This window comes from Balearica regulorum, chromosome 4 (genome assembly GCF_011004875.1).
Source record: "Balearica regulorum gibbericeps isolate bBalReg1 chromosome 4, bBalReg1.pri, whole genome shotgun sequence".
NCBI classification, from domain to species: domain Eukaryota; kingdom Metazoa; phylum Chordata; class Aves; order Gruiformes; family Gruidae; genus Balearica; species Balearica regulorum.
In genome coordinates this window covers 45,959,221-45,984,463 of record NC_046187.1, presented here as the reverse complement: position 1 = coordinate 45,984,463, position 25,243 = coordinate 45,959,221, and the positions used below count along the sequence as shown (strand labels likewise).

Sequence of the window (25,243 nt, the reverse complement as noted above, 5' to 3'; positions counted from 1 at the left end):
AAATATTTCTAGTGATAGGCACACCTCTCAATGCTATCTAGAGGACAACAATTACATTTCACCGGAATTTCTACAGCATTGTTTTGTTTTACTCATGTAAAATTTTCTGGGGGGAAAAACAAAGTGTTCCATATTCAGAACTGAAACCTAGATTTTCCTGTTGCTTTGGGTTACGCCAGTTCAGGAAACAGGCCTGGGATGTTCAGGTACCTCTTGGTCTCATTCATTCAGGGAAGATGGCTTTTCAATAGCACCAAGTCATGCTGAGCCAGGAAAGGGACTGGAATCTGATTCTTTCACATTCCAGACAAGTACCCTGACTAACAAGCAAAAAAATCTTCCCAGTGTTACACTCCCAAAAGGGCCTCTGACAAAACTTTTTTCATCAAAACAGAAAATTGGAACATTTTATACAGACTTATCAACTGCAACTTCTAAAAAAAGTTTTTTATTCAAGTATTTCAACCAACTTCAACTGTCACTTTGTCTTATGACATTAATTTTCTTTCTTTTCTTCTGCCTGTCTTTTTAGTGACAGTCCAATGAAATATCCACCTGTGGAAAAACATGTGGCAGACTACTGCAATATTGGTATTTTCAATAAAGTATTGAAACAGTATTACTTTTGTACACCACTTATGGATGTCACTTGGAGCCTTCCCCGGGACAGATGTATTTCTTATAAATTAGTTTCCAGTCTGTCAGCAACTATTAGTATAATAATTATTCATTACATAATTTAAGGCTTCCAGTGGAAGAATAATGCAAAATAAGCAGCATCTTTATCACTTTTAAAAGAAGCATCTCTATATATCTTAGTTTGAAATGACACACTTTTTTTCAAACAAGAAAAAAATTTAAGATAGAATTACAATTCTTCGTAAAATTGCAAGAATCTAAGAAACAAAACAAACCATGCAGTACAAAAGATTAGAAAATGCTAGGATCATCAAGAACCCCATGTAATTTAAAGGCAACTTCAAGATAGCCCCAAATCAAACCAAATATGCAGCCAGCAGGCCAATTCTTTCACATATGCATCCACAGGTAGTAATTTAAAAAACAATCACAGTGGTGAATAAAAGCTGTTATGATCTGTGAAGTACAGCAAGGTGCCATTCAGGAGAATTGTTTTCAATCATCCATCTCTGAAAGTGCCTTCTGGAACAAACTTTAAAATGTCCCTTACAAAGTCACATTTGAAGGAACAGGAAAAAAGAATCGTAACTAGATGCTTCTAGTCCATTTAGTAGTAGTAACTTTAACATTACACTGCAAATAACATAGCCCATACACAGGTATCTTTAATAAACCAGTCACTAGATGTAATATGCATTTTCCTCATCAAATTCTAAAATTCAAGTTATTAGGAGTACATGCTAACTCCTGGGTGTTGGAGATCTATATCAATACCATATAGAGCACAGCTGGTCTTCAAAGTGAGGAAGAAATTTAATTTCTATACTTTTGCTTGTAGGATGGATAGCTAGAGCAAAACAAAGCTTTAGATCATTTTATGGACACTACTAAAGTGGACAGTGGTTGAGTTACTGTTGTCATACTGCAAAATACCACTAGTAACCTCACACTACCCTCATAATTCCCATTCCAATATAGCACATTTTAGTCTCTCTGTCCCTGTAACTCTCTTATCAAGAGTATAAAACCAGCTAGTTCAACTTTTACTAGTTCAGAGTATTCACGTGACATGAAAAGTGGAAGAAGAGAGCCCAAGAAAGTAGTTTATAAACATTCTGCAGTGGAATACCTCCAATCAGAACTTGCAATCTAGCACAAAGAATACATCTACAGGAAAAAAGTGTATCAGGTTTCACAAGTTCCTTTGCTTACAATATAGTTTGCTTTTAATAAAGCATCTGCACAGGTGACTTCCAACAGAGGGATGAATTCCATGTATTGGTCTAAAAGGCTGAGAAATAGTAAGGACTTCCTTTAAGCTTATTGTCCTTCAAAATTTTTGCAAGTATCCAATCATCCTATGTTTAAAGTTAAATATTAAGTTTTTCTATAGTTTTTCATGCAATCAAAATACCCCCCATCAAGGCATCACCATCACCAAGGCCACATGAAATCTTTTCAAGGTATCTGAACATTACTGTGTTCATCACCACTGCAACATCAGTTTTAAACGTCACTGAGTGTCTCAAATGGATGGTACTATTCACGCCTAAGGAAAGAGAGAGCACTCAGATAAAGTTCGAATACCGGCCATTTTAAAAAGCTTTTCAAGTAAAGTATTACAAAGTAGTTATTAATGAGAGCTTATTCCCTAAAAATCTGTTAGAAACCTACTACCTTAACAAGCAATGAAAGTACTGCCACAAGGAGTGTCCTCTGATAAGTACTGTCACCCCTCAACACCAGACACCTCCAGTGAAAGTTCTGCACAAGAACTTCGGGCAGCTAGCTAAAGCTGCTTAACTATCTAGTACACCTGCCAAATCAAGAATAAAATTAAAAATGAAGTGTCAGTTATGGAAATACTACTCCGTTTTTTCCCTTTTTTTTTTTTCTAATACTCTTCATACATTTTTAAAATACTAGCCACATTAGGTACCACAACTATGACCAGAAAGAAGATACTTTACAACTTTTCAGCAAAATCTGACTGACAGGACATGAAATATCAAGTATAGAAGGTTCTAAAGACTTTTAAGACAAAACCCTTAACTGTTCTAACTTTGTCCTCAAAGCTTATTTTTCCAGGCAAGATTTTGGCAATAAAATAAAGTTTTGATGGCTTTCATGTATTCTGAGCAAAAGGGCCAGCCAGGTGCTGAATGCAAATCAGCAACCTGCCACAGCACATAAGTCCATGGCTCATTTTAGATCATCATAAGGCATGCTAGCAAGTGAGGCAGAACAGCCACCAGACAAGAAAACGAACATAAGCAAGAACCAAAAAAGCCTAATCCGTATCACCATAATAATTTGTTTCTGTATAAGCAATTTGCCTTCTAGACCACAGTATCATTAATTTAGCTAACACAGAAGTGTAATCAATTAGCAACTCCTTAGCAAATCTCAAACATTAGTTCACTGAAGTCTTTCTCTCAAAGAGTAGATACAAAGAGAGCCTAGGAATTACAAATAACCGAAGAAAACCAGAAAAGAACGTGCCAAGCTCAGAAACTTGTTTACCATGTAAGTTCCTGCATCTTAAGCCTTACTTACTGCAGTAGTAAACCACTGACTACACTAGCCTGACTAAAAGGCTTACGATGTTTGTGTGCTTTGCTGCATCCCATAATTTCTCTAGTCATTTGAACACTATTTCAGGAATGTCCTGCAGGGTCTCAGATAATTATTCACATCCATAGCATTCTACTATTCACTGAATTATTGTAAATGTGTTAACAGTTCATTTCAAACATTGCAATACTCACAACATGACAGAAAGAGGTCTTTACTCCTTGTCAGATTGCTGTCTTGAATTGTAACCTCTTATGTACAATCATTTACTACCGGATCCTTCACCAAAATATATTTTAAATATTTAGTATTTCCATTCCAAACGATCCTTCTTCATGCTGTAACCCACTAAAACACCACCTCAGCCTGCCACTTCTGCGCAAAACAAAGCTGGCAACTGCAAAAGAATGTGGGAAGTATGAAAAACTATGGCAAAACTCCCTCTGTCCATGAACATTAAGATACAGAAACATAGAAGAAAAGACCTCAATTTCTGTGACTTCTCTACATGTCTACATTCCAACCCAGTAAATAAAAGAGAACACTATTAGTTACTTCAGAAAGGTGAAATTCAAGTCAGACCCTCAGAGATCACATCATCTGAGCAGTATCCTGTTGTCTCTATTTCACTCCAACTCTATGGACATTCCAATTCAAATTTTGGCACTTTGTCACTGTTCACTGCAGAGTTTAGTACTGAATAGTTTTGTGCCTTAAACTCATATCATAGCTTATTTTGCAAGTCTCAGAAGTCCACAGCACTCCAAACTAGAATCATTCACCACTGTACAACTCTGTCCAAACTAAAAAGTAAGGGTAAGTCTTTGCGCTTTGCACTAAAAGTCTCAAGAAACAGAAAAACAAAATACCATTTGGGTCAGATCATACAGACAATACAGCTGTCCATTACTGGGAATGTGATTAAAATCAATGCAATGCCTCAGAAAAAATACAATCATACATAACATTTGCAAGGTCATACTTGAAAAGTTATCACAAACTGCTGTACAAGATGGCATAATGTGTTAAGACAGCACTGACAGAATGAGCTGAAAAGGACTTGATTTTTCTTTTTTGCAATATGTGAATACACGGAGTACACATTGTATAGGTCTTGGGAATATGGGGGGGGTCATATTTGGATGGACAGTGGGCTTAGGTACACCTAGGAATACATACCCAAGAGTATAGAAAAAGCATAATTAAGTCCCATACAGTCTTTAAGGCAGGACATGACCTAACTTCTGTCAAAGTTTTAACAACATATTAAGAACAGAAGTAATGTTAATGCGTTCCTACCCATCACTTGCTAAAGAAAGTAAGATACTAAGCTCCTAAACATTTGAAGGGTCATGAGTTTCTCACAGGATTCTTGCCGTATCTCTTCAAAATAATAAAAAATTTAAATTACATTATTCAGTGCTGTACCAAAAAACGATATATACAAAGATACATCAAGCTGGGTGTTCACAGTGTAACTCAAGACAGCCAAAATGTTTTAAAATACAAACCAAACCCCAATTAAGAACACGCATTTCACAAGAGAAGTACAAGTACACTTGAATAATGGACAATTTATGGAAAAGAAATGTCACTTAGCTCACGAGGAAATTTTGTATCATACACATCTCGGACAAAAACATGAAAGACTAAATACAGGTCAAAGGAGCTTTATAAGCAATAGTAACCACAGACTATTTCACAGAAGCAAAGTCCATTAGATTCCATCGCACATCCCGCTTTCCCCACTGCCCTCCCAAAGGAAGAAAAACATGCTAATGTTTCCTCCCTAGTTCAGTTCCCAGCTACTCCAGCCTTACTACACTACACATCTTTCTCCACGACAACTGGTCTCCACTGGACCTTTGTGGAAGGGAAGCCAAAACCAGCACGCCATGGTCAGGCTACAACAAGGACAGCAGCACCCACCTAGAGGTCCTATGCAGCCAGAACCTCTCACGGACATGAATCGAATCACAGGATGAGACTGTAATCATCTGCTAAATAACAGCATTTAAAAAATCTGGTTCATAAATCTGAATCACATCTTTCTCTGATGCACAGTAACTATTTATTAACCCACTGAAGTTTTGCACAGGGTTATTTCTAATAAGAATGAAGAGTTTTCATAGAGAAATCTTGTTTACACTGGTAAAGAGAAAGAAAGTTGGAAGTCTACATAAACATTTTTAGCATAATCAAGGAAAAGTGAATTAAGAATGAAGGCACTAGGCTTTGAGTAAGAGTACTCTTTCTCAATCAGAAAGACCTTTCTCAATCTCATTAGGCCTTGAGACACACTTTTCTAGACTAAACTAGAGTTTAACAATTGACAGTATTAAACAAAGGAAAAAACCCACCCCACTGTTTCCTCAACAAGAACAAATAAATGTCTTTCCCTAACAATTTTCTGCAATCCACCACAGACAGTGAGTGAGATTACAGTGCCCACTTTTTCAGCTAAAGTGGGCCATACCTCCTCTTCTGGAAGTGTTAGAGAATCACATAGCAAATCACCCTGTCTTCTGATGACCAGAAGTCTCACAGAGAGTGACAAACAGAAGCAACCAGAATTGTTCCTCCACAGTGTGATTCCAATAAAAACACTGCCATGCAGCTATATGACAGGGGACACCTGTGCTTTGGTCAAACGCTGTTACTTGACAAGATGCTACAACGACATACGCCTGCCACACAGCTAAAAGGCAGGAGCCATTCATCATGTGTTGGGCATACTTACGGCCATATGGCACGACGTGCTTGTATACAAGCTGCAGAATATCAAAAGTTCATCTGCCACATGATTAAAAATACCCGCATCTTTGTCAGACATTCCCAGCTCTATGAGGGAAGTAAGCTTGTAAGAGCGAAAGACAAGGCATTTGATCTGAGTAAGAATTCTTCACAGGTCTGACCTATAGGCTGAAAGATACACTTATCTGCACTTAAAAGTACTTTTAAAAAAAACAATAGGTGTATCAAGTACTGTTCCTTCATTAACAACACAATAAAGTTGCTAATACAAAGACAGTGTCCTAGCAGGATTTAGTTAAAATACAGATTCTTCTAGATCTTTTCCTCTATACTGAAAGGAAAAAAAAAATTAAACTGTTATTTCTAGTCACTGAAAGCCCAATTATCAGAACAAACAGCATATTGTGGAAGGCATCCCAGTATGGTTGTTCTTTGTTTTTCAAATAAAGATTGAAGTTTGATTTAATGAATTGAGAAAAATAGCACAGACATACCAAAGCAGGTCCAACATACAGTATTGTATAGCATGCAGCAAGAGTATGCAGAAATTTGAGTTTGCTGTCCCAAGACAATATGTCTTTACATACTCAATTACTTTGAATACAATATGCATTCAGAGTTGATGAGATAAAGTTGCCTTTCTTCAAGTACAAACAGTATCCAAGTTCAAAGGATAGCATCTGATCTTGTTCTATGAGATGCAAATGATTGTTTCAGTTGACAGAATACATTCATACCACTGACAGACTGCCTCTAGCCCAGAAGTCCTCACCAAGAAAAAAATTCCAAAAGCAAATTAGCCTTAAAAAAGGTACAGTTAAAGAAGGGGAGGGGGAAGAGAAAAGCACTCTGTCCCTCAAAGTCCTTCATTACCTTTTACAAACAAGAGCCAGAAATTGACTTCATCAGGTAGGAACTTCACCATCACTAATGGTTTTGCACAGAAAAAGTCACTGGAAAGAGCAATAGTATTCAGCAACACTCAAAATGTGCTATTTAAAAAGACCCAAGCCCCACACCTACAAAGCAAAACCCTACAAAATACTTAAGCAACACAAAAGGGAAACCATATCTACTGTATCACTCCTCTTTTCAGCCACTAGCTGCTCCTTCCAAATGAAGGACAAGTCAATTTGTCCATACAGATGACTCCCTCAAATACATGAGGACAAATGACTCCAGTTTGCTTTATACAATAAAAAGTATGACACAAAACAAAGTCTTGAATTACACCATCATTCTGGCGAGATACTTTGCATCAGAGTCTAAAACACATTTTATGAATAATTAGGAAAAAAATGCACCAAAGTCAAAGAGTTTCTGATCTACTTTCACACACAGTAGAAATTATTCACAAGCATACTGTCAACAGCAGCATATTCCTGGAAAACAGGATCTAATTCTGCAACTGTGCAATGACAAAATTTGTTTGCAACAAGAGCTTCACAGTAACAAACTTTTTAAAAGTCAGTAAAAAGTTTGTAACATCATAAAGGTTTCTTGGTGACAGAACACATGTTTAGGATCAAGATGTCTGTGACAGTTGTCCTTTGCTGTGAGCCAGCAGTAAAGGTGAACACAAAGACACACACAATAAAACAATGGAGAAACCCAGGAAAAGAAATGGGCACCTAAGAATACAGTTCCATAGCAGCTAGGAGTGATCTGCATCTTGGTTTCTACAGCACCGCTCTCCCGTTTTGCTCGCAGCTCTAGACTCCTGTCTCACAGCAGCACTAGTAACCATTCAGTGACACAATGAGCCAGTTCTGCTGGAAAACAACCCTAAACCCAAGGGATTTCATTTTAGCCAAATCCTCTCCTGGGGTCAGTTTACTATTTGGTGGCAGGAGAGGGACAGGTAAACAGAACCATGACACAGTCCAGACTCAGCGGACTCTGCAACCCTTTTCCACTTCCCTTACAGGTCACTGTAATAAGAATTTACACATCCCAGCATAACAGTTGTTGAATCTCGGCATTGTTTCTATTTGTGCCTTTCTGAAAATGTGTTACCATGGAAATATTACTGTATGTTGGTCCATTTTCAATCTTTTTCCATTACTTCCATAAGTATTATTCTAGTTTTTAGTCATCTGTGATACAAAAATCGTGAAATCTCAAATACCTATAACATTTTTTTTTAGGCTAAAAAGAAAAGAGTAGCAAGAAAACCAAACCAAAACCTATTTCACAAAATTCAACTTGTCCCTAGACGTTACAAACATTAGTAAGTGGAAGTAGAAAAAATTCTCTTATCTTACTCTAGTAAGATGTTCAAAGCATAGAATTTTAACCAAAGGGTTGAAGACAAGTTATTTAACTGGAGGAAAACAAATCTGATCTGTATAGATCTCTAAAATTGTAAATAATTTGTCCTATTTGATCTCTATATTGAGCCTTACCTGTAAAAATGAAAGCTTCTTCACAGCCATTACTTCAAAGTAAAGCCAGTTCCCCTTCTCTGAAGATACAAGATAGTTCTGAAGGATTCCTTCATTTAACCATATTGTGGTAGAACAAATGGTAGATCTCTAGCAAACAGATCAGCTCTGTTCATTTGAGAAAAGGTCTATTTTCCTTCATGCATACAACTTCATTAAATGTTGTAATGTACACGACAACTACAGTAATACTATCTTGTAAGTCAAGATAGGTTTTAATTGAAATAGCTCCAGTAGGCAAGTACTACAGACATGGGTCTGGATAAACCACAATCTAGACCACTCGCCCCACTTTACATACCAGGTCACAGTCCTTGGCTTTAACCAATGGTACATACTTTCCACACATAAGCAAATACTCTGCAGCATTTCCTGACTTGTTAACTTTGCATGCTCCAAGATGAAAGATATAGTGCAGGCCAATCACTCCCATAGAAATGAAGAATAAAGGTGTTATCTCAGAGTTACCATAGTCATTTTCACTAATGCTAAAATCAACAACACATAGCCCCAAGCGAATGACAGACTGGTTAAAAACCCCACATACACAATCACCACCACGTATTTTAACACTGTCTGATGCTATCACAGCTATATTAGCACTGTAATATTAGAATTCTGCTTTATATTAGATAAACAAATGAAGGTGTCAGAAGTTCAGACACAGCTAGTGTTTCATTGTGAGTTCCGTACTTGCATCACAGGTTTTATTTTGAATAAATATACATCAATTAAGTAAAAGCAGTTCCCAACCTGAAACCAGAATGAGATACCAGACAGTTTCACAGGGAATATGCACATTCCTGAGCAGACAAGGAGACAGGAAGAAATTATGTGGAGTTAGGATAAAAACCAGCAAATGATACTACAGGATTAAACAAGGCAGAAAAAGATATTTTTGGGGAAAAAAAAATCATTGTTCTAGCTCCCTAAAGGATTATTGCAGGTTGTACACCTTGGAGTGTCATGAAATGCTCCTCTACTCATTTTCCAAAACAGGCAGGTGACTATTTCTTATTAAGCTCGGAATTTCCTAAGGTATCTTGAGACAATCATTTAACAACTCCACGCCATGGAAAACATAAAAGTCCCCCTCCCCCCTCAGCTACTAGCAAACAAAGAAGATGCAAGGGAAAATAGAAAGGGAAACTTTCAGTGATGATTTGGCATTAAATTCATTTTTGGCAAGCAGCAACCTAAAGAAAGGATTCATCAGGTAGTTGCTCTAGTTGAACCTTAAATCAGCAATGTTGAGATTTGCACTTTGAAACCAGATTAAGATCCATCCCTTTCAAAATGTAATGACTAACACTTCAATTAAACATTATTATTCTTCAAAGGACAGACGAATCCTACTCCTATTGCTTGCCTAAATTTTGTTCCCTCCCACCTACCCAGAAGTTTTAACATTTCAGAATTTTTTCCTGCTTTAGCTGAAGTCCTGCAATCCCCAATTTCACACAGAACTGTACTTGTCTCAGACAGCAGCCACTTCAGATAGTAAAAAGGTATTCTACTCATCTGTCACAACACAGCTTACTTCCACGCAAAAAAGAATCAATTCAAATGTATTTTCCAACCTCTGATGATACCTCCCATCACGCTATTCCCTTTTCTGCTCGCCTCTTATTTGCTGCCTTTAACTTGTACCAAAACAGTATCTTATATGCCTGCTATTTCTCCAAGTCTCCACTGTGACCAGAAGCCCTCTACCACACACCCTGAGCTACCCTAGTGCCCAGGAAAGAGACAGGACGAGAGTCCCCCTGCTCAAGTAACTTCAACCTCAGCATCTTCCCTCCTCACAGCCTCTGCTGCTCACAGAATAAGAGAAAACAAGTTCCAGTGAAAAAGTAAGGAACAGAGTGTCCTTCCTTTCTAAGGGAAAAGGACATACAATATTTAATTGCTGAAACCTAATAAAGGTTCTAATTCAGACAAATCTTGCACAAGTTACAGAATTCCATGAAAAAAAAAATTGTAGTGTTTTCACCTCCCCAAAAGATGAAAGCAGCAATGGAAACTGCATTCCCTCTCCACATCACCACAAAGAAAACTCTTTCACAATCTCTTAACTTAGAAAGTTCTCTGGTTTCTGCACATCCAGTCTTTCTCAAGCACTTTCTTGGTTATATAGTTAGCAAGTACTCTAAAAACCTTCTAGCAAAAGTATACTATGAACTACTTCAAATATCCAAATATATTTTAAACAGATTTTTCTCCTCAGTGGAAAGAGAAGTGAAAAGGGAGCAGAAAGAAAGGACAGTTTTGTTTTCCTAGCAGTTCATTTCTTACCACTCTGACAGGAGTGCAGATAAACATTTAAATAAAGATCACCTGTAGGCAAGCTATAAAAAAAAAAAATCTGTTTTGGGTCAGTGGTGATCAGTAGTGGAGCATGGACAATTTACTGTGTAGTAACAAGACATGAGAAGCCCCGCATTCCTGGTGAGAAACCCAAACATCATCCAGCTGCTGAAGGTTTGAGGGTACTGAGATTCCTATCTCCTATTCCACTCCTCCTCGGTGCTCTAGTCTGTTGGTTCCACTAAGAAATATAACAAACACAAGGCCTACTTCAAATGCGTTGAATGATGGAAAAACAAAAAAATTTTCCTTTTCAAATTTCTGTCTCCAGCCCAAGGCCCTCTTAACTGTCTATCAGAAGAAAACCCAAAAAACTCACACTAACACCTTACTGTAACTCAGTATCCCAGGAACTTGAAAGAGTTTCAAGGGAACTTCAAAGAGAAGTATGAATTCCTCTAACCTTTCTCACTTTTTTATCTGGCTTGTCCTCTTCGGTCCATAGTTATGACCATAGTTTTATAACTTTGTAAGTAGTTGCAAGATACAATTTATATTTTAGGCTATTTCCCTTTGTACAATAAACTAGTTTCAGAAGAACTGTCAAGATCAATGAGTTCTCAGTTTCTGTAGCTTGGAGGAGTCATAAACAAAGAAATAACATCTATATAGCAAGTGAAAATGTTACTACAACTCCCACATTCTTGCCTTTACATTTCTCTCAGACTTTGTATCTTAAAGTACCCTCTCTTTTGGGCCACCAGTCTTCAAAACAAATCAACGTGGTACCCGAAGTGGTTGGAGAGAGAAATTACTTTTGAATAGTGCAAAACATTAAAATCTCCTGAAGAACAGAGCAATTCAAATAGCTTCCACAACACTTCTAAAACACAACAAGCCAAGTCACTCTTGCCCTTACAAGTGTGAGGTCCTCTAATGTCAATGGGATTACTCAGATAAATGAAGTGGACAAAACTGAAAACTGAGCCCCAAGCTTGAAGCTGATGTGAGGTTTTCTTCACAGCTGTACACAAGGGTATCATTATATTAACAGACCTGCACCACATAAGCAGTAACAAATACACGTACTATCAGAACAGTCTAGAAAAACGCGTAAGAAAAAGCATCACTATGTTTAAAAAATAAATAAATCAAACAACCCCACACAGAATTTTCTAAGCAGCTTTGAAATATGGTATTTTCAAGCATCAGCTTATTTCTAGACACACATACTTTAAACCAGGAACAAAGAGGTTCCTAATTGTGTTCAAACACACCTGGCAACCCACAGACATATGGCTGTCGTCTCATAGCACTAGTCTTCAGTATTTGTATCTTCTAAATCAAAGAGGATAAAAATTATTTCAAAACATCAAGTGTGACTTTTCTGTGTAATCATCCAGGGAATGCAGTGTAACAGCAGCAGAAGGAATATTGTTGGTAAAAACTTAACTATTCTACACTTGCTTTACCAATGAAAGATTTTAGGAGACCATGTACTATTATATTCCACAAGGACATTATGAAAACTTTATGACCTCCATCAGAGAAAATAGTTGGGGGGGGGGGGGGGGCAGAGAAGAAGGCCTAAAATATCATCAAACAAGGGATCGTGTTTTCAGTCTTTCTGTAGCATCCCTTATCTTCATTTTGACAATTTAAGATAATACCTGGAAGACACAATGGAATCTAGAGCAAAGTCATCAGGAGACTTTCACATATTTCTTATTCACTTTTCCAAACCAGGTCATCAATAAAAATACAGACTTTAAATATGGATATTGTAAATACAAATACTGTAACCTGCACATTAAATGGACTTGCCAGTCTCTTCTGTGCAGGCAATTCAGCTTCACAGTTGAGCCACATACACTAAAGCATGGATTTTCTCAAGCACCTACAGCAAAATCTGTTTGTTTTGCATAACTGACATCGGTTAACAATTATTTCAAACACCACTCTTTCTGAAAAAGGTCTTTACTTTCTTAGTTCTCATTACAAGCTATCAAGTCTCAGGGCTTGATTTCCCTCTCACTTGTAATCAAGATATTAATGAAATAATATTTATCCTATCCCTATAGGATGGCAAACACGCAAGTATTACTCACTTAGCTGTCTAGTCTGTTAATGAGAGCGAAGACTCAAATTTTACCACCAAACGTGAATACTCTTGAACTTTTCAGAACTACAAAATGTGTAAAAAAAATTTTAAATTAGTATACTCATGAGGTGGTATTGTAACAAGTACACACCAACGTCACTTTTTCCTTTACCTCAATTGTACAATCTTGTATTCTGCTTTGCAAACACAAATTAAAAGTCCAAAACTTCAAGTCCACTATATCTAGAGACAGTAAAAATGGAAGTTTTTATTGTCTGCGGTAAAAAAAAAAAAAAGAAGAAAATCACCCAAGAAAGCCAGGTGCAATAAATAACACTGTCCTATATACTTTACCACCTCGCTAATGTTTACAAGGTATTTAACATGTTTTGAAATACAAAGGAATTTAGGTATTAAGTTTGTCATTGCTGGAATTTGCTGCTATAGCAAGTAGGACAGAGAAGTAGGCCTAACACAGCATATGATGCTTGTCACAACTTTTCCTATGCAACTTAACAGCCATCAAGCTTTGTCACGACTACCTTTTCTAATTTCACCAGAGAAATATAAACCAAGGCCTTCATATATAATTCAATGCAGCTTGTGCCATAAATTTACAATGTCTTTTAAAAGTTTTTGATAATTAGACAGCACTGTTTTCAATAGCAACATTGTGTTTTATAATACACACAAAGTTTTGGGTTTTAATTACTTTTCAGGACCACTTTGGACAAAATATACGTTTTACAATACATATCTTGGGCGTCTGTCACCCAAAGAGCTGAATCCCTCCCCAGTACAAAGACCTGCCCTGGTGACTTCTGGGCGAGAAGCCTCTGAGCTGGTTACCTCGCTCACCGAAGCGCTTTCAAAGGAGGTTTGCCGATTTACGGCGCATAGACCTGGAAAGGGCAGCAAACACTCCGAGCTCCGACTGGCGGGGGGCTGAGAGGATTTGGGCTTGCTGAGGCCTAGCGAGCACACGAGGCCTCCTGCAGCCCCAGCTCCTTCTCTGCCAGCTGCGCAGACCTCTCCGGACGGCCGGGCCGGCCGCGGGGCAGGCGGTCCCAGGGGCTGGAGGGGGGGAGGGCACGGGAGGGACAGGCGGCCGGGAGGCTGCGCCGGGAGGGACGCGGCCCCGCACCGCGGCGCCCGGGGTAGAGGGATGGCGAAGAGCCAGCGCCTCTGGTCTGGGAGAGACTCGCAAACTTCGGTACCTGTCGGGAACTCCCCAAACGCCAGGGACCCCCGTCGCCTCCGGGAAGAACTCTACAGGCTTTCCTACCCCCAATACCAACTCTCGCAGCAGGCTTGAAAACAGGTTGTACCCACGCTGATGGGAAGGAGGGCACGGCGTGCCCGGCTGCGAACTGGGTCTTCTCCTGCCCTCCTACCGCTCACCAGTCCCGAGAGGAGCACTCTCCAGCGCCTCCCCCCCCCGCCCTGTCCCGTCCCTCCGCGCCGGAGCTGTCCCAGCGGCGAGGGGCCCGGCAGCGCCGGTCTGACCACCCCCCCCCCCGGGCCTCGCCATCTCCCTGCCCGCGCACCCACCTGTCCCGAGGGTCGATCCAGCTGGTCTGCTTGGTGTTGTGGTCGATGTAGAAGACTTTACCGTCGTAATCCCTCGCCTCCTCCCAGCCATCGGGTAAGGGGAGCTGCCCATTCCCCGCTTTCCTAGGCATGGTCGGGTGGCGGGGGTAGCTGCTCCATAGGGACAGAAAGACGAGAAGCGGGAAAAGCCCCCACCCGAGCCGGGTGGACGGGGAAGGGGCCGGGAGCGGGAACTGGAGAGGGGGGAGCACGCAGCGGGCCTCTCGCGGAAGCTTAGGAAAACCCTCCTCCGCGGCCGGGTCTCAGTCCACCATGCCTAGGCTGCCGCCTTGCCCGCGCCGCGGCAGCCCGGGTCAGGGTTGCCGGCGGAGCCCAGCTGCCGTCTGGGCGCGGGGAGCCCGGCTGAGCCCCAGGCGGCCGCCGCTCATTAGCATGAGATTAGCATCCATCTCATCTGCATGCACATTCCTCCCGCCGCATTCCTCAGGGTTAACCCTGCCGGCGCTGCCGCCGCCGGGCTGGGCAGGCCCGGGCCGTGGATCCGGGACGGAAAACGTCCAGCGGGGCAGGGCGCGGGCCAGGCCGGAGGGCAGGGGGCAGGAAAGGGGGTGGAAAGCGGCAGGGGGGGTGCTCCTCACTGCCTCCAAACGAGCGCTGCCTGCGGCGCGCCGGGGCTCGGCCGGTGTGGCGGTAGGAAACAACCACCTGAGAGGAACGGCGGCCTCGCAGGCCAGACTGCCAACCGCCGGCGCCCCCGCGCCTTTAGCGCTTAAGCACTCCAGCCACGTCCCCGCGACTTTTTTGGGCAGCTGGGAGGGTACAGGAGCACATCTATCTCCCTCCCCCCCCGCCGCCACCACCACTGGGGGAGAGCAGCGCGAAAAAGGCTGCGGCGCGGTGAGGCGAGGGAAGCAGCGCCTCGGCGTAAGGGCTGCCGGCCCAGTGACCGACCGGCGGCGCGTCCCTTTGTCTGCGAACTTGCTGCCGGCCCCGCATCAGGTGGCGGAGGAGACTTTGACGTGGGGGATGTCCTGCCCTGGGGGGCACGGGGAACTTGTCGCGGAAAAGGGCAGTTTTACCCCTACCTCCATGCCGTCAATCGTGGCGGTGTGAGAGAGTTTCCTTTCCCTTGCGTTCAGGTCTCACTACCCTTGCTTCACATCCTTGTGAACTCCCGCTAAACTCCAGCGAGGCTCAAGGGTTCCTAGAAAGGACCTTGACATTTAAAATATCCGAGTTCAAAATTTAAATAAAAAAGGGAAGCCTTCTTTAACCCTGGAAATACATAAACTTACTGCCTTTTTTTTTTTTTTATTAACAGAAGCACCAGTGGAGAATACATGCACACACCCCATTTGTGCCCTGAATTGTTCTGGCCTAAAAAGCAGGCAAGCTAAGTCACATTAAGTATAGAAAACAGGTGTGAATTACTGTGCGTTTATCTCGCATTTGCTACAGAAGAGTACTCCAGGCTGGTTACCATGGTTCAACTGATAGAAGGTAACCTAATGAGCTCTATTAATTTGCATGTGTATCTGATTCCCAAGATTTGGCACCAGAAGTAGAGCATCTGTGGGGGAATATGACTCCTTAGTCTAGTGGCTAAGACTCCTAGGTAACCCAATTTTTAGTCCCTGTTTCTTAGAATGTTTTATTTCTTTTTCACTTCAAGTTACTGGTTTAAAATAATAAAATTTTTGTGGGAAAGGAAGTCCCAGAGCTGTCCTTGTTTTTTTAATATGGTTATCTACTCTGTTATAGTTATCTTTAGCATTCAGCTCTATGATTTATTCTTCTGAGACAATTTACATGTACTAAGTACTGGACTTGTTCAGTCTATAACAAGTTTTTGGATTCCACTTCAGAGGCTGTATAGCTGACAGGCATTCCAGTAACTAATTTACAGGTATCTAAGTTCCATTGTTTCATCTGCTTCTAAATAGAAAAAAGTACCAGCAAGATATGATTTAATTTAGCTAATTGCCAATCTGGTAGAGCTAAGACTATTATTATTTTAATCATTCTACTTATTCTGTAACACTATCTCTGTAAATGGCTCATATGCCTCCCCAAAATACCTGTATGTTGAGCTCCAGACTATCTTGAAGATTTTATTTTATATGTGTTGCATTAAGGTAATGTGCCATGAAGCTACATACATGAAGTAAAGCCCCGGTGGTTAACAGTGGAGAAAAACTGAGCCATTCTAACTTCTGGTTATCTGTAAGAGTTCAGTGACTTAGGGAAAGCAACAGAATCATTGCCTATTAAAGTGACAGACTCATTTATTTTCATTGAGAATATTTAAGTTTCAATGAGCTGCTTGGTTTATAAAGTCCAGTCTTGTTTTCCATTAGTGTAAAAAAAGCACTTTACATTTGTGTCCTTTTAAATTGTCTACCGTAATTTTACAATCTTGTTTATAGGTGAGAAAGTCCATGTGGCAGTTGTAGGGCAGGATAAATTGGATTTTCTTCTCCTTTTTAAAGTTCAGTTTGAGTTATCAGTAAGACATTTTGTTATGTAAGCTGATAAAAAGCTATAGAAGATACACTTTTCTTTCTGAAACTAGCTGCCAGTTACTTATCTTTGGTATTAACAGGGAGTTTTTGTAATGATACAGCCTTCTTCATCCTGAAAAAGCAGGCCTGTTATACAGCAGCGCTCCTATACTCCTACTCTCTAAATAATCCACACAAAAGAATGAGATTAGAAAAATCTGTAATACCAATCTGTGATACAAACCAAACCTCATTTATGTCAGTACTTCCCCTGAAGTTAATTATGACACCTGAGGTAATACCAAACACTTGTGTCACCACCAAGGCAGTCAGAACCACATCTTTGTTTATTGGTCAGATGAGACCCACTACAACCATCTTTACCAGGGTAGAAATTCTCATCAGAAAAGGTCAATGTCTTCATTTGCATAAATAGATCAAAATTGCAGTTCTTAATTTTTGGAAATAAATATACTAAGTTCATTGCATAATTATCTGATTTCTATATATATGCTTGTGTGTGCATATACAGATGTACTTACACTTAAATATAAACTGTTGCATGGTAAGTGTTAGGCTCTCCCCTTCCTCCCTCCATTTTCCATTGTTTGAGTACTTCATTGTGTTTGTATTTATAGTTAGTCTACAGTCCAGAATGCCAGTTTAAGGCTACTTAGGAATGACAATAGTTTGAAGTCAGACTGACAAAAATTAAGGTAATATTTGTGTAAATAAATGCCAGACCTTTAATATTACCAGTGAGAACATTTAGCTTTGAAGGACTGCAGTTGTACGAAACAGAATCCAATTATCCTCTTGGTTTTTGCTCTTTTGCAATTTGGACTGGTAGGAGATAATTTCTTCCACTATACTTTAGTATTTTTTCGTATGTCTAATATAGGAAGGCAGAACATGTTAATAATGATCCTTTTTAGCCTAAAATATGCTATAAATTCTAACTAAAAGTGGTTTTGCAAGTATACCTCCTACATCTCAACTGATAACCTGCCTAGCATTTTGTGCTGACGCTGTCAGCTGACAGCATACCACAGATTGTTTGGCTTAATTGCATAAGACAGCATAGTTCAGAAGATGTAAGCATGCTTTATTCAAAACACAGAAGGGTGCATATGAAGGAGTTGTCCAAAAGCATGGAACGATGTAGCTATGGCATGACTTAAGTATTTATCAGTAAGTATGATAAATAAAAAGATAATGCTCAACAAAAAGGAGCTAATTGTTCCTCTCTTTTTTCTTTGCATATGCATTTTTAACCGGTCTGGAGAAGTTCACGTTATAAGTAGTGCATAGTTAAAGGAATGAGTTAAAATCATAACTATTTTGTGTCCTTTCTACTTAATGTTATCAGCTAGGAGAAAAAATGTTTAGGTGAAAATTTGAAACACAAGTGTGGAAGTGGCTGAATCCAGAAGGGGGGTCTGCAAAAGCAAATGGTTGTGCCCCGTCACATAACAAGAAGCATACCCTACTGTCTGTACTAGTCTAGTTAATCTCCTGATACTCTCTGCTTGCTTCTTTTTTCACAGTAAATCTGTTCTTGGGACTGACTGTGATCAAAAAAGGCAAGTTTTTACCCTGTCCTTCTATAACAAGAGACTCCCTTAACTTGATTATCCACTAGAGTGACATCCCTGAAGAAATTTACAGCTGTTACAACTCTTAACTTGTACTATCCACAAATGGCTCTGAATCAAAAGCCACAGCTGTCTCCCTGAAAATCTACATAGTTCAGCCTCCACTGCTTTCAAACAGAATTTGGGTGCAAAATGAATTATGAGGTGTTGTGACAGAATTAATTTCTAAAAACATCTGACAAAAATGTTTGAAAATATATATTGGTTATGTTGGATTTCTTTAGACACTAAAACAGTGTTTATTGTTGTCCAAATATGGACAAGTCTGACTTCCCTCACATATAGCTACTGTAGAACTCTAAAAAATAGTTAGTATTTTCAGCATTATAAATATTTATTTATTTAACAACAGTTAATTTTATGACAGCTATATTTTCCATTAAAAAAAAAGCCACCAAAAAATAGGACTCCTTTATGCTGTGAGATTTTTAGTTTTAAAAAAGGTTTAAAAAGTCCTTGTAAAGAAAAACAGTGTATGTGCATGAGAAAGGAAAGGAGGAGGAGTGCTACTTATACTGTTGTCAGCTTCTGATGCATGTATACATTTGAGAGTAAGAGATCTTTGAATTATATTGTTTCTGGTTGAATTTGTGATGAAGCTCTGCAGAAGCGATGGAGCCAGAGAACATCTTTGATAAGGTTTATGCTCATTCAGCTTTTCTCTTTACTCCAAGCTCTTCCCACTGATACTCAATTGGACAGCTTGCTGCTAAATTAGGATGTCATACAAAGACTTCTCAGACTATCAGTGAAAAAGACCATACCAGGTTCTGCTTCAAATTAATATGACTAGCTTCCCCCCCACCCCGATTTTTTGCCTTATTTTTGCCTTCAGGCATGCATAGGAGAAAGTAATGACCAATTACACATTTAAAGTCCTTGCAGACATAATTCTAATCCTATAAATCTGAAAATAAGTGCACAGAACAATTTTAACTGATTGTTAGTCTGATTAAAAGTTTAGGGTAGAGTGGAAATGATGTGGTAAGAGCTTTGCCTCAAACCTAACTATGGAAATGTGAGTAATGTTTTTCATGGTAACATCTCAGACTGACCCTAAACCACTCATTAAACTCACTTTGCATTCTGTTCTGTTAACTCTGATTCATACTGCTGATATTTCTGTGGACAAAGAAAAAAGAAGATGGAGAATTTTGGTTGTTCCAAAAACCTGAGGGTTGATGAGGTCCAAATTAGCCTCTGAGGCATATTCCCACAGAATATCTTGATGCAGTCTTCGTATGTTGTCTTGATGATACATCTTCCATAGAAACAGTCTCCCTGTATTTTTTAATATATCTCTGATACTTGTAGACATAAATTTAACTTTCCTACTTTTCACTATATCTGTGGAATTGCAGCGTCTATTCAGTGGTGTCTAATGAATTTGGAGAACCACAAAAGCATGCCTGGTAAGCCAAGAAGGTTCCCAAGAGCCTGGTCTTCTCTCTTGGCTGCATGTAAGATGGAAGTAGGCCAGCAATAGAGGGTTTCTGCTCATCAGTAGGGAGGGAAGAATGAAGGAGTTTCTCAATAACAGCTCCTTTGGTGGAGAACAGTGATTAATTTCTTCAAGTATTTAAAATACACCATCAAGTAGTACACAAGTACACAGGTTTATAGAGCTAATGCTTTTAATAGTCCCTCTCTACTGGTGCAGGGAGTAAGTGCTCCCACCACAGCCAGAAGAAAGGACTTAATGTACATCTGCTGTGTTGTATCTAAGGGAGCAACAGATGAAATACAAAAGAATGTACTAGCAACAACATCGTGAAGTACCTTTCTTTTCTGTATCATCCATGTACTTTCAGAAACACAATGCAGTAAATTAAGTAGACTGGACTAACTGACTGAGTGTTTCACACCTGCATTTTTTAAAAAAAAAAAAAAAAAAAAGATCCTCTGATAAAGAGGCTTAGGGAACCTTGCTTTTAACAAATGAAAAATCATATTTGAAACACAAAACAGGTACAAACCTGCCTAACTATAACATGAAAAGAAAAAAAAGCTGCTTTTCTCTTTCACACTTTCCATCTTTTCTTTCCCCTCAAAAAAGTACAGTTTCTTTGCGTGAATGCGAAATACTTTGACATCTATCCTAGCCAACAACAAAGGAACCTCAGTCCTGTCTTATTCTAGCTGAGGCTAAAAACCATGCTGCAAAAATAAAATCTGAACCTGTGCATTTATAGCAAAAATAGGACTAATGCATCAATACCAAGATTTCGTACTGCTAGACTGCTAGAGATGTTGCTAAATTGTATGAATCATTCCATGGCAATTTTCATTCTAGTCCAGTTATCCAACACCCACAATCCCAATGTGTGCACTTTTTTGGAGGACTGAAAAACAATGAAAGAACACAGCATGATATTATTATGTCTGCTTTGCAGTGGACATAAAAAAAAAATGTGTTAAGTGACTTGATGGAGTAAAAAATACCTAAATGAACTAGGATAGAAATTAGAACATAGGATGCTTTCAGCTCCTGAGCTGAATCTGTTGAACTGCATTGTATCATTTTTATTATTTCAATATGTGGTCTCAGAAATACTTGGGGTAAGTTTTCTTATCGCAAGGAAAAGATTATAATTCATACAAAAATTCCTTTTTATTCAGTATCTCATTTCCAGGTAAAATGTCATGTATAAAAGTTATCAATTCCATATGGTCAAGCATATGTTATGAAATACTTAGGTCCACATATGAGACACATGACAGTATTTCAACAGCTCTCTCCTTTTAATTTCTTGGTGGAGAAACACAGCAAAAGCATAAATTGTAGTTAGCTGTACTTGTGTGTTCATAAATAAAACACACTAATAAAGAAACAACCTCCAATAGCATAAAAAGATTACACTAAACAATAATTCAAAGAAAATAATTTGAAGCTAGGCAAAGTCTGCAGAATTTAAGTATTAAAACATAATCCTCAGACTATGAAATGCCAGAGCTGTTGCTGATAATCAGCTGTTCTGTAAAGGTGTGAATGTAAAGCCAAAGGATATATAGCTGATGCTTATACCAAAGGAATCACAGAATGGTTGAGGTTGGATGGGACCTCTGGAGGTCATCTTGTTCAACCCCCCCTGGTTAAGCAGGGCCACCTAAAGCCAGTTGCCCAGGACCACGTCCAGATAGTTTTTTAGTGTCTCCAAGGACGGAGATTCCACAACCTCTCAGGGCAATCTGCTCCAGTTCTTGGTCACCCTCCCAGGAAAAAAGTGTTTCCTGGTGTTCAGAGGGAGCGTCTTTGTTTCATTTTGTGCCTGTTGCCCCTGGTAATGTCGCTGGGCACCACTGAAAAGACCCTGGCTCCATCTTGTTTGCACCTTCCCTTTAGGTATTTACATATATTGATGAGATACTGCTGAGCCTTGTCTTCTCCAGGCTGAACAGTCCCAGCTCTCTCAGCCTTCCCTCATACGTGAGGTGCTCCAGTCCCTTAGTCATCCTTGCGGGCCTTTGTTGGACTCTCTCCAGTATGTCATGTCCATGTCCCTTGTAGGGGGAAGCCCAGAATTGGACCCAGCACTCCAGGTGTGGCCTCGCCAGTGGTGAGTAGAGGGCAAGAATCACTTCCCTCGATCACCAAGAATCACCTCAGCAACACTACTAATCCAGAATGCAGCTGGCTGCCTTTGCTGCAAGGGTACTTTACTGGGTCATGATCAGTTTTGTGTCCACCAGGTCTTTTTCTGCAAAGATGCTTTCCAGCCAGTTGGCTTGGAACGCGTACTGGTGCATGAGGTTATTCCTCCCCAGGCGCAGGACATTGCCATTTCTCTTTGTTGAATTTCATGAGATTCCTGTTTGCTGTTTCTCCACATCTTTGAAGAGCACAAAAGCGTGCCACGTAATTCAAACATACCAAAACAAAGAAACTACTACACTGCAAACTGCTCCTTTAACTCTAGACCAGAGGTGCCCCTGCAAGCAAGCAGCCGGGTGTTTAGAATCAGTGACGCCCTTTAGTCTCGCTAGACAATCCAAACGAGAGAAACCTCCTCAGGACTGCAGTCTCTGCAGCCTTCAGTGGTATTGTGGACATCATCACTCACGAAAGACCTTGATTCTTCTATGGAAGCATTAATACATGTTTGTACAACTCAATATGCCACCTTTCAATAATAGAAACAAATAAAAGTGTTTGTTTATATAAAGAAGAAAAATGGTGTTTTCAAACACTAGGTCAGAAACACTCTGATTACTTAACCATTGATACTTTTTTTTCAGAACAACAAATGTGAAAGAAGTACAATACTCTTATGTGTCAGCCTGCTTCCCACTCCAGGAACTCGGAAACAATTCATTTGGGCTTTTTTTCAGATTGCAGAATTAGGCCTTTCAACCAGAGGAAGTAGAGTGGAGTGTATCTTCAAAATCTAGCACAACGGGGGTTAGTTGTTCTACAGCTTCCATCTAGTTTCACCCCATATACTTAAATCAAGATTCATGGTAATTTTTGATATATCACTGGTGGGGGTGCGGGCAGGAAAGGTACTGTCACCTTCTGTGGCAGGTGCTGGCTCCTGCTCTTTTCCTTGTCTTTCCCTTCCTACCTCCTGTCTTCTTACACCTGCCCTCCCTAATGCTCTGCAGCCATCAGCTCTGATCTGCCAGGGCCAGGGCCACAGCAGAGTGAACGCTAATGGATCTGACTTACTTCACGCAGCTGCACTCCCCAATGTTTGCTGTCATACCTACATCAACCATGCTGCTCCCTTGTCCGGAACATCCCACAGCCCCACTCCTTGGAATGGTCTTGTCTGGCTGTAGTAATACCTGTTGCTGTGAATAGCCAGCAAAGGATCACGCTGCCAACGATGACAGCTGCTGTTAGAATCAGTGGCTGGGGTTGCCACTCAAACCATCCCACTCCTGTGAGACAGCAAAATAGGCTCAAAGCCAAACCAGGAGTGCTCACCCCTGGATTCTGCTCAGGAGGGACTCTGAGCAGAGATGAATATGCTGCATGTCCTTGGGTGGCCTTGAAACACCAATAGCCACATCAGCAGCTCCATCTGGTGAGAGCTGAAAGAAGAATAAGAAGGAACTGGAGGTTGAGGGCCATCATCGCCCCTGGAAGCGATGTGCCTTCTACACTAGTTGCAGGGAAAGAGCCGTTGTCAAGTTACGCTGTGGTGGGTTGACCCTGGCTGGATGGCAGGTGCCCACCAAAGAGAAAATACAATGAAAGGCTCGTGGGTCAAGATAAGGGCAGGGAGAGATCACTCACCAATTACCATCACAGGTAAAACGAACTCAACTTGGGAAAATGAATTTAATTTATTACTAATCAAATCAGAGTAATGAGATCTAAACCCAAATCTTAGAACATCTTCCCCCAGCCCTCCCTTCTTCCTGGGCTCAACTTCATGTTTCAGAAAAAAAAATCTCGAACATTAAAAAAAAGCTCAAAGGCACGTATATGCACATTTTGTGTCCATAACACCACATGAAAGATGAATGTTTTTCTGTATGTATCTTTAAGAGATTTTTTGATATTATCAACGTCAATGAAGAGAAGCTGAAAATAGAGAAAACTTTGCTGTGGTGAACCTCCTCCTGCCCTTTATCCTGTAAGGCAAGAAAGAAAAAGTAGTGTATACTGCCCTTTAATGCAGCGGAGGCCTTTCGCCACTCATGTTGTTTAATCTCCCTTCTCAGTATTCCACATCTGTGGAATACGCTTCTCCAGCAATCTCATTTTAATAACATATTCTAATCCATTAAACTCACTCTGGTGAGCTTGCAGTGAACCATGACATTTCCAAATCAAAGTAAAATCAAAGGCCTTAAACCAGACTTGCAGAGCTAAAATTCTCTTTCATATCCCTTCACTTTATTTACAGAGGATTCATATGTTCAAATACACCAAATCATCATGACAGACTTATTAAGATGTCTTGTCATGTCATATTTTTTGAAACAATGTCAAATACTGAACTAAAGGACCTGCAGAAAACTAAGAAACAGCAAAAACCCCCAAAGCCAAACAATGATGGATGAAAGACAATCTGTAATAAGCATGTCAAAACTTTATGTTTTCTCTGCTGCTTTACTTGACAGTTGATAACTTTTGCAGCACCAAGTGAAGTCCTGTTGGTCCAATGATTTAAAGTCTTCACATGATCCCCTATTCCAAATGCTATCTAGCCGAGTACAGGGCAAACAGTGTCAGTTAGGGGGTATGACAGGGCTTCTTCACCTCTGCAAAGCCTTGCTTTTCCTCATCAGCACGGGGATATAATCTACGTGGACTGTTACACATGATTTCTGAGATGTGAGATTGTCTCAATGTGTAGCTAGGCTTATTTGTATTTTTAATCTGTCTACCTGTATAAGCAAATTGTTCTGGCACAAGTCACAGGATCAGACTTTACTGAAAGCAAGCACATAGCAGGTAGGAAGAAAACTACATTACTAAAGTAAGCAAGGATAATGGAATACCTAACCAAATAGAAAAAATCATTGTTAGGGTTGCCTTCAAATGATTGCAGGAAACCCAAAGACCTGAATGTTAGTAACTGTTGAATTTTTATTTGAAGCAAGTCAAGCAGGTGATTTTGGCATCCTCTTCAAATATGGGATTTTAATTTTAGTGCTCCATACATAGCAGAATTAAGCATAGCTATAGAAAAGAGGTAAATGTTTCCATGTCAGAATTCTTTACTCTTGTATTTTATCAGATGTGTTTATATCTCATCTTGCACA

The 25,243-nt window shown here is 40.0% G+C and overlaps 2 protein-coding genes across 5 annotated transcripts in view; one reads left to right on the top strand and one right to left on the bottom strand.

Annotated features, from left to right (window-relative positions):
- Window positions 1–14,867, bottom strand: part of WWC2 (WW and C2 domain containing 2) — a 103,859-nt gene extending 88,992 nt beyond the window's left edge. The window contains exon 1 of one of the 3 annotated variants that reach the window (XM_075751941.1): window positions 14,371–14,867. In XM_075751941.1, the coding sequence (XP_075608056.1) occupies window positions 14,371–14,501 (131 nt within the window). In that variant the 5' untranslated portion in view covers window positions 14,502–14,867. Of the gene's footprint in view, window positions 1–13,668; window positions 13,855–14,370 lie in introns of those variants that run through there. The other 2 variants (XM_075751940.1, XM_075751942.1) reach the window with 2 other exon arrangements.
- Window positions 13,947–25,243, top strand: part of DCTD (dCMP deaminase) — a 59,888-nt gene continuing 48,591 nt past the window's right edge. The window contains exons 1-2 of one of the 2 annotated variants that reach the window (XM_075751950.1): window positions 13,947–14,464; window positions 15,692–15,870. In XM_075751950.1, the coding sequence (XP_075608065.1) occupies window positions 15,852–15,870 (19 nt within the window). In that variant the 5' untranslated portion in view covers window positions 13,947–14,464; window positions 15,692–15,851. The remainder of the gene's footprint in view (window positions 14,465–15,691; window positions 15,871–25,243) is intronic. The other variant, XM_075751951.1, reaches the window with a different exon arrangement.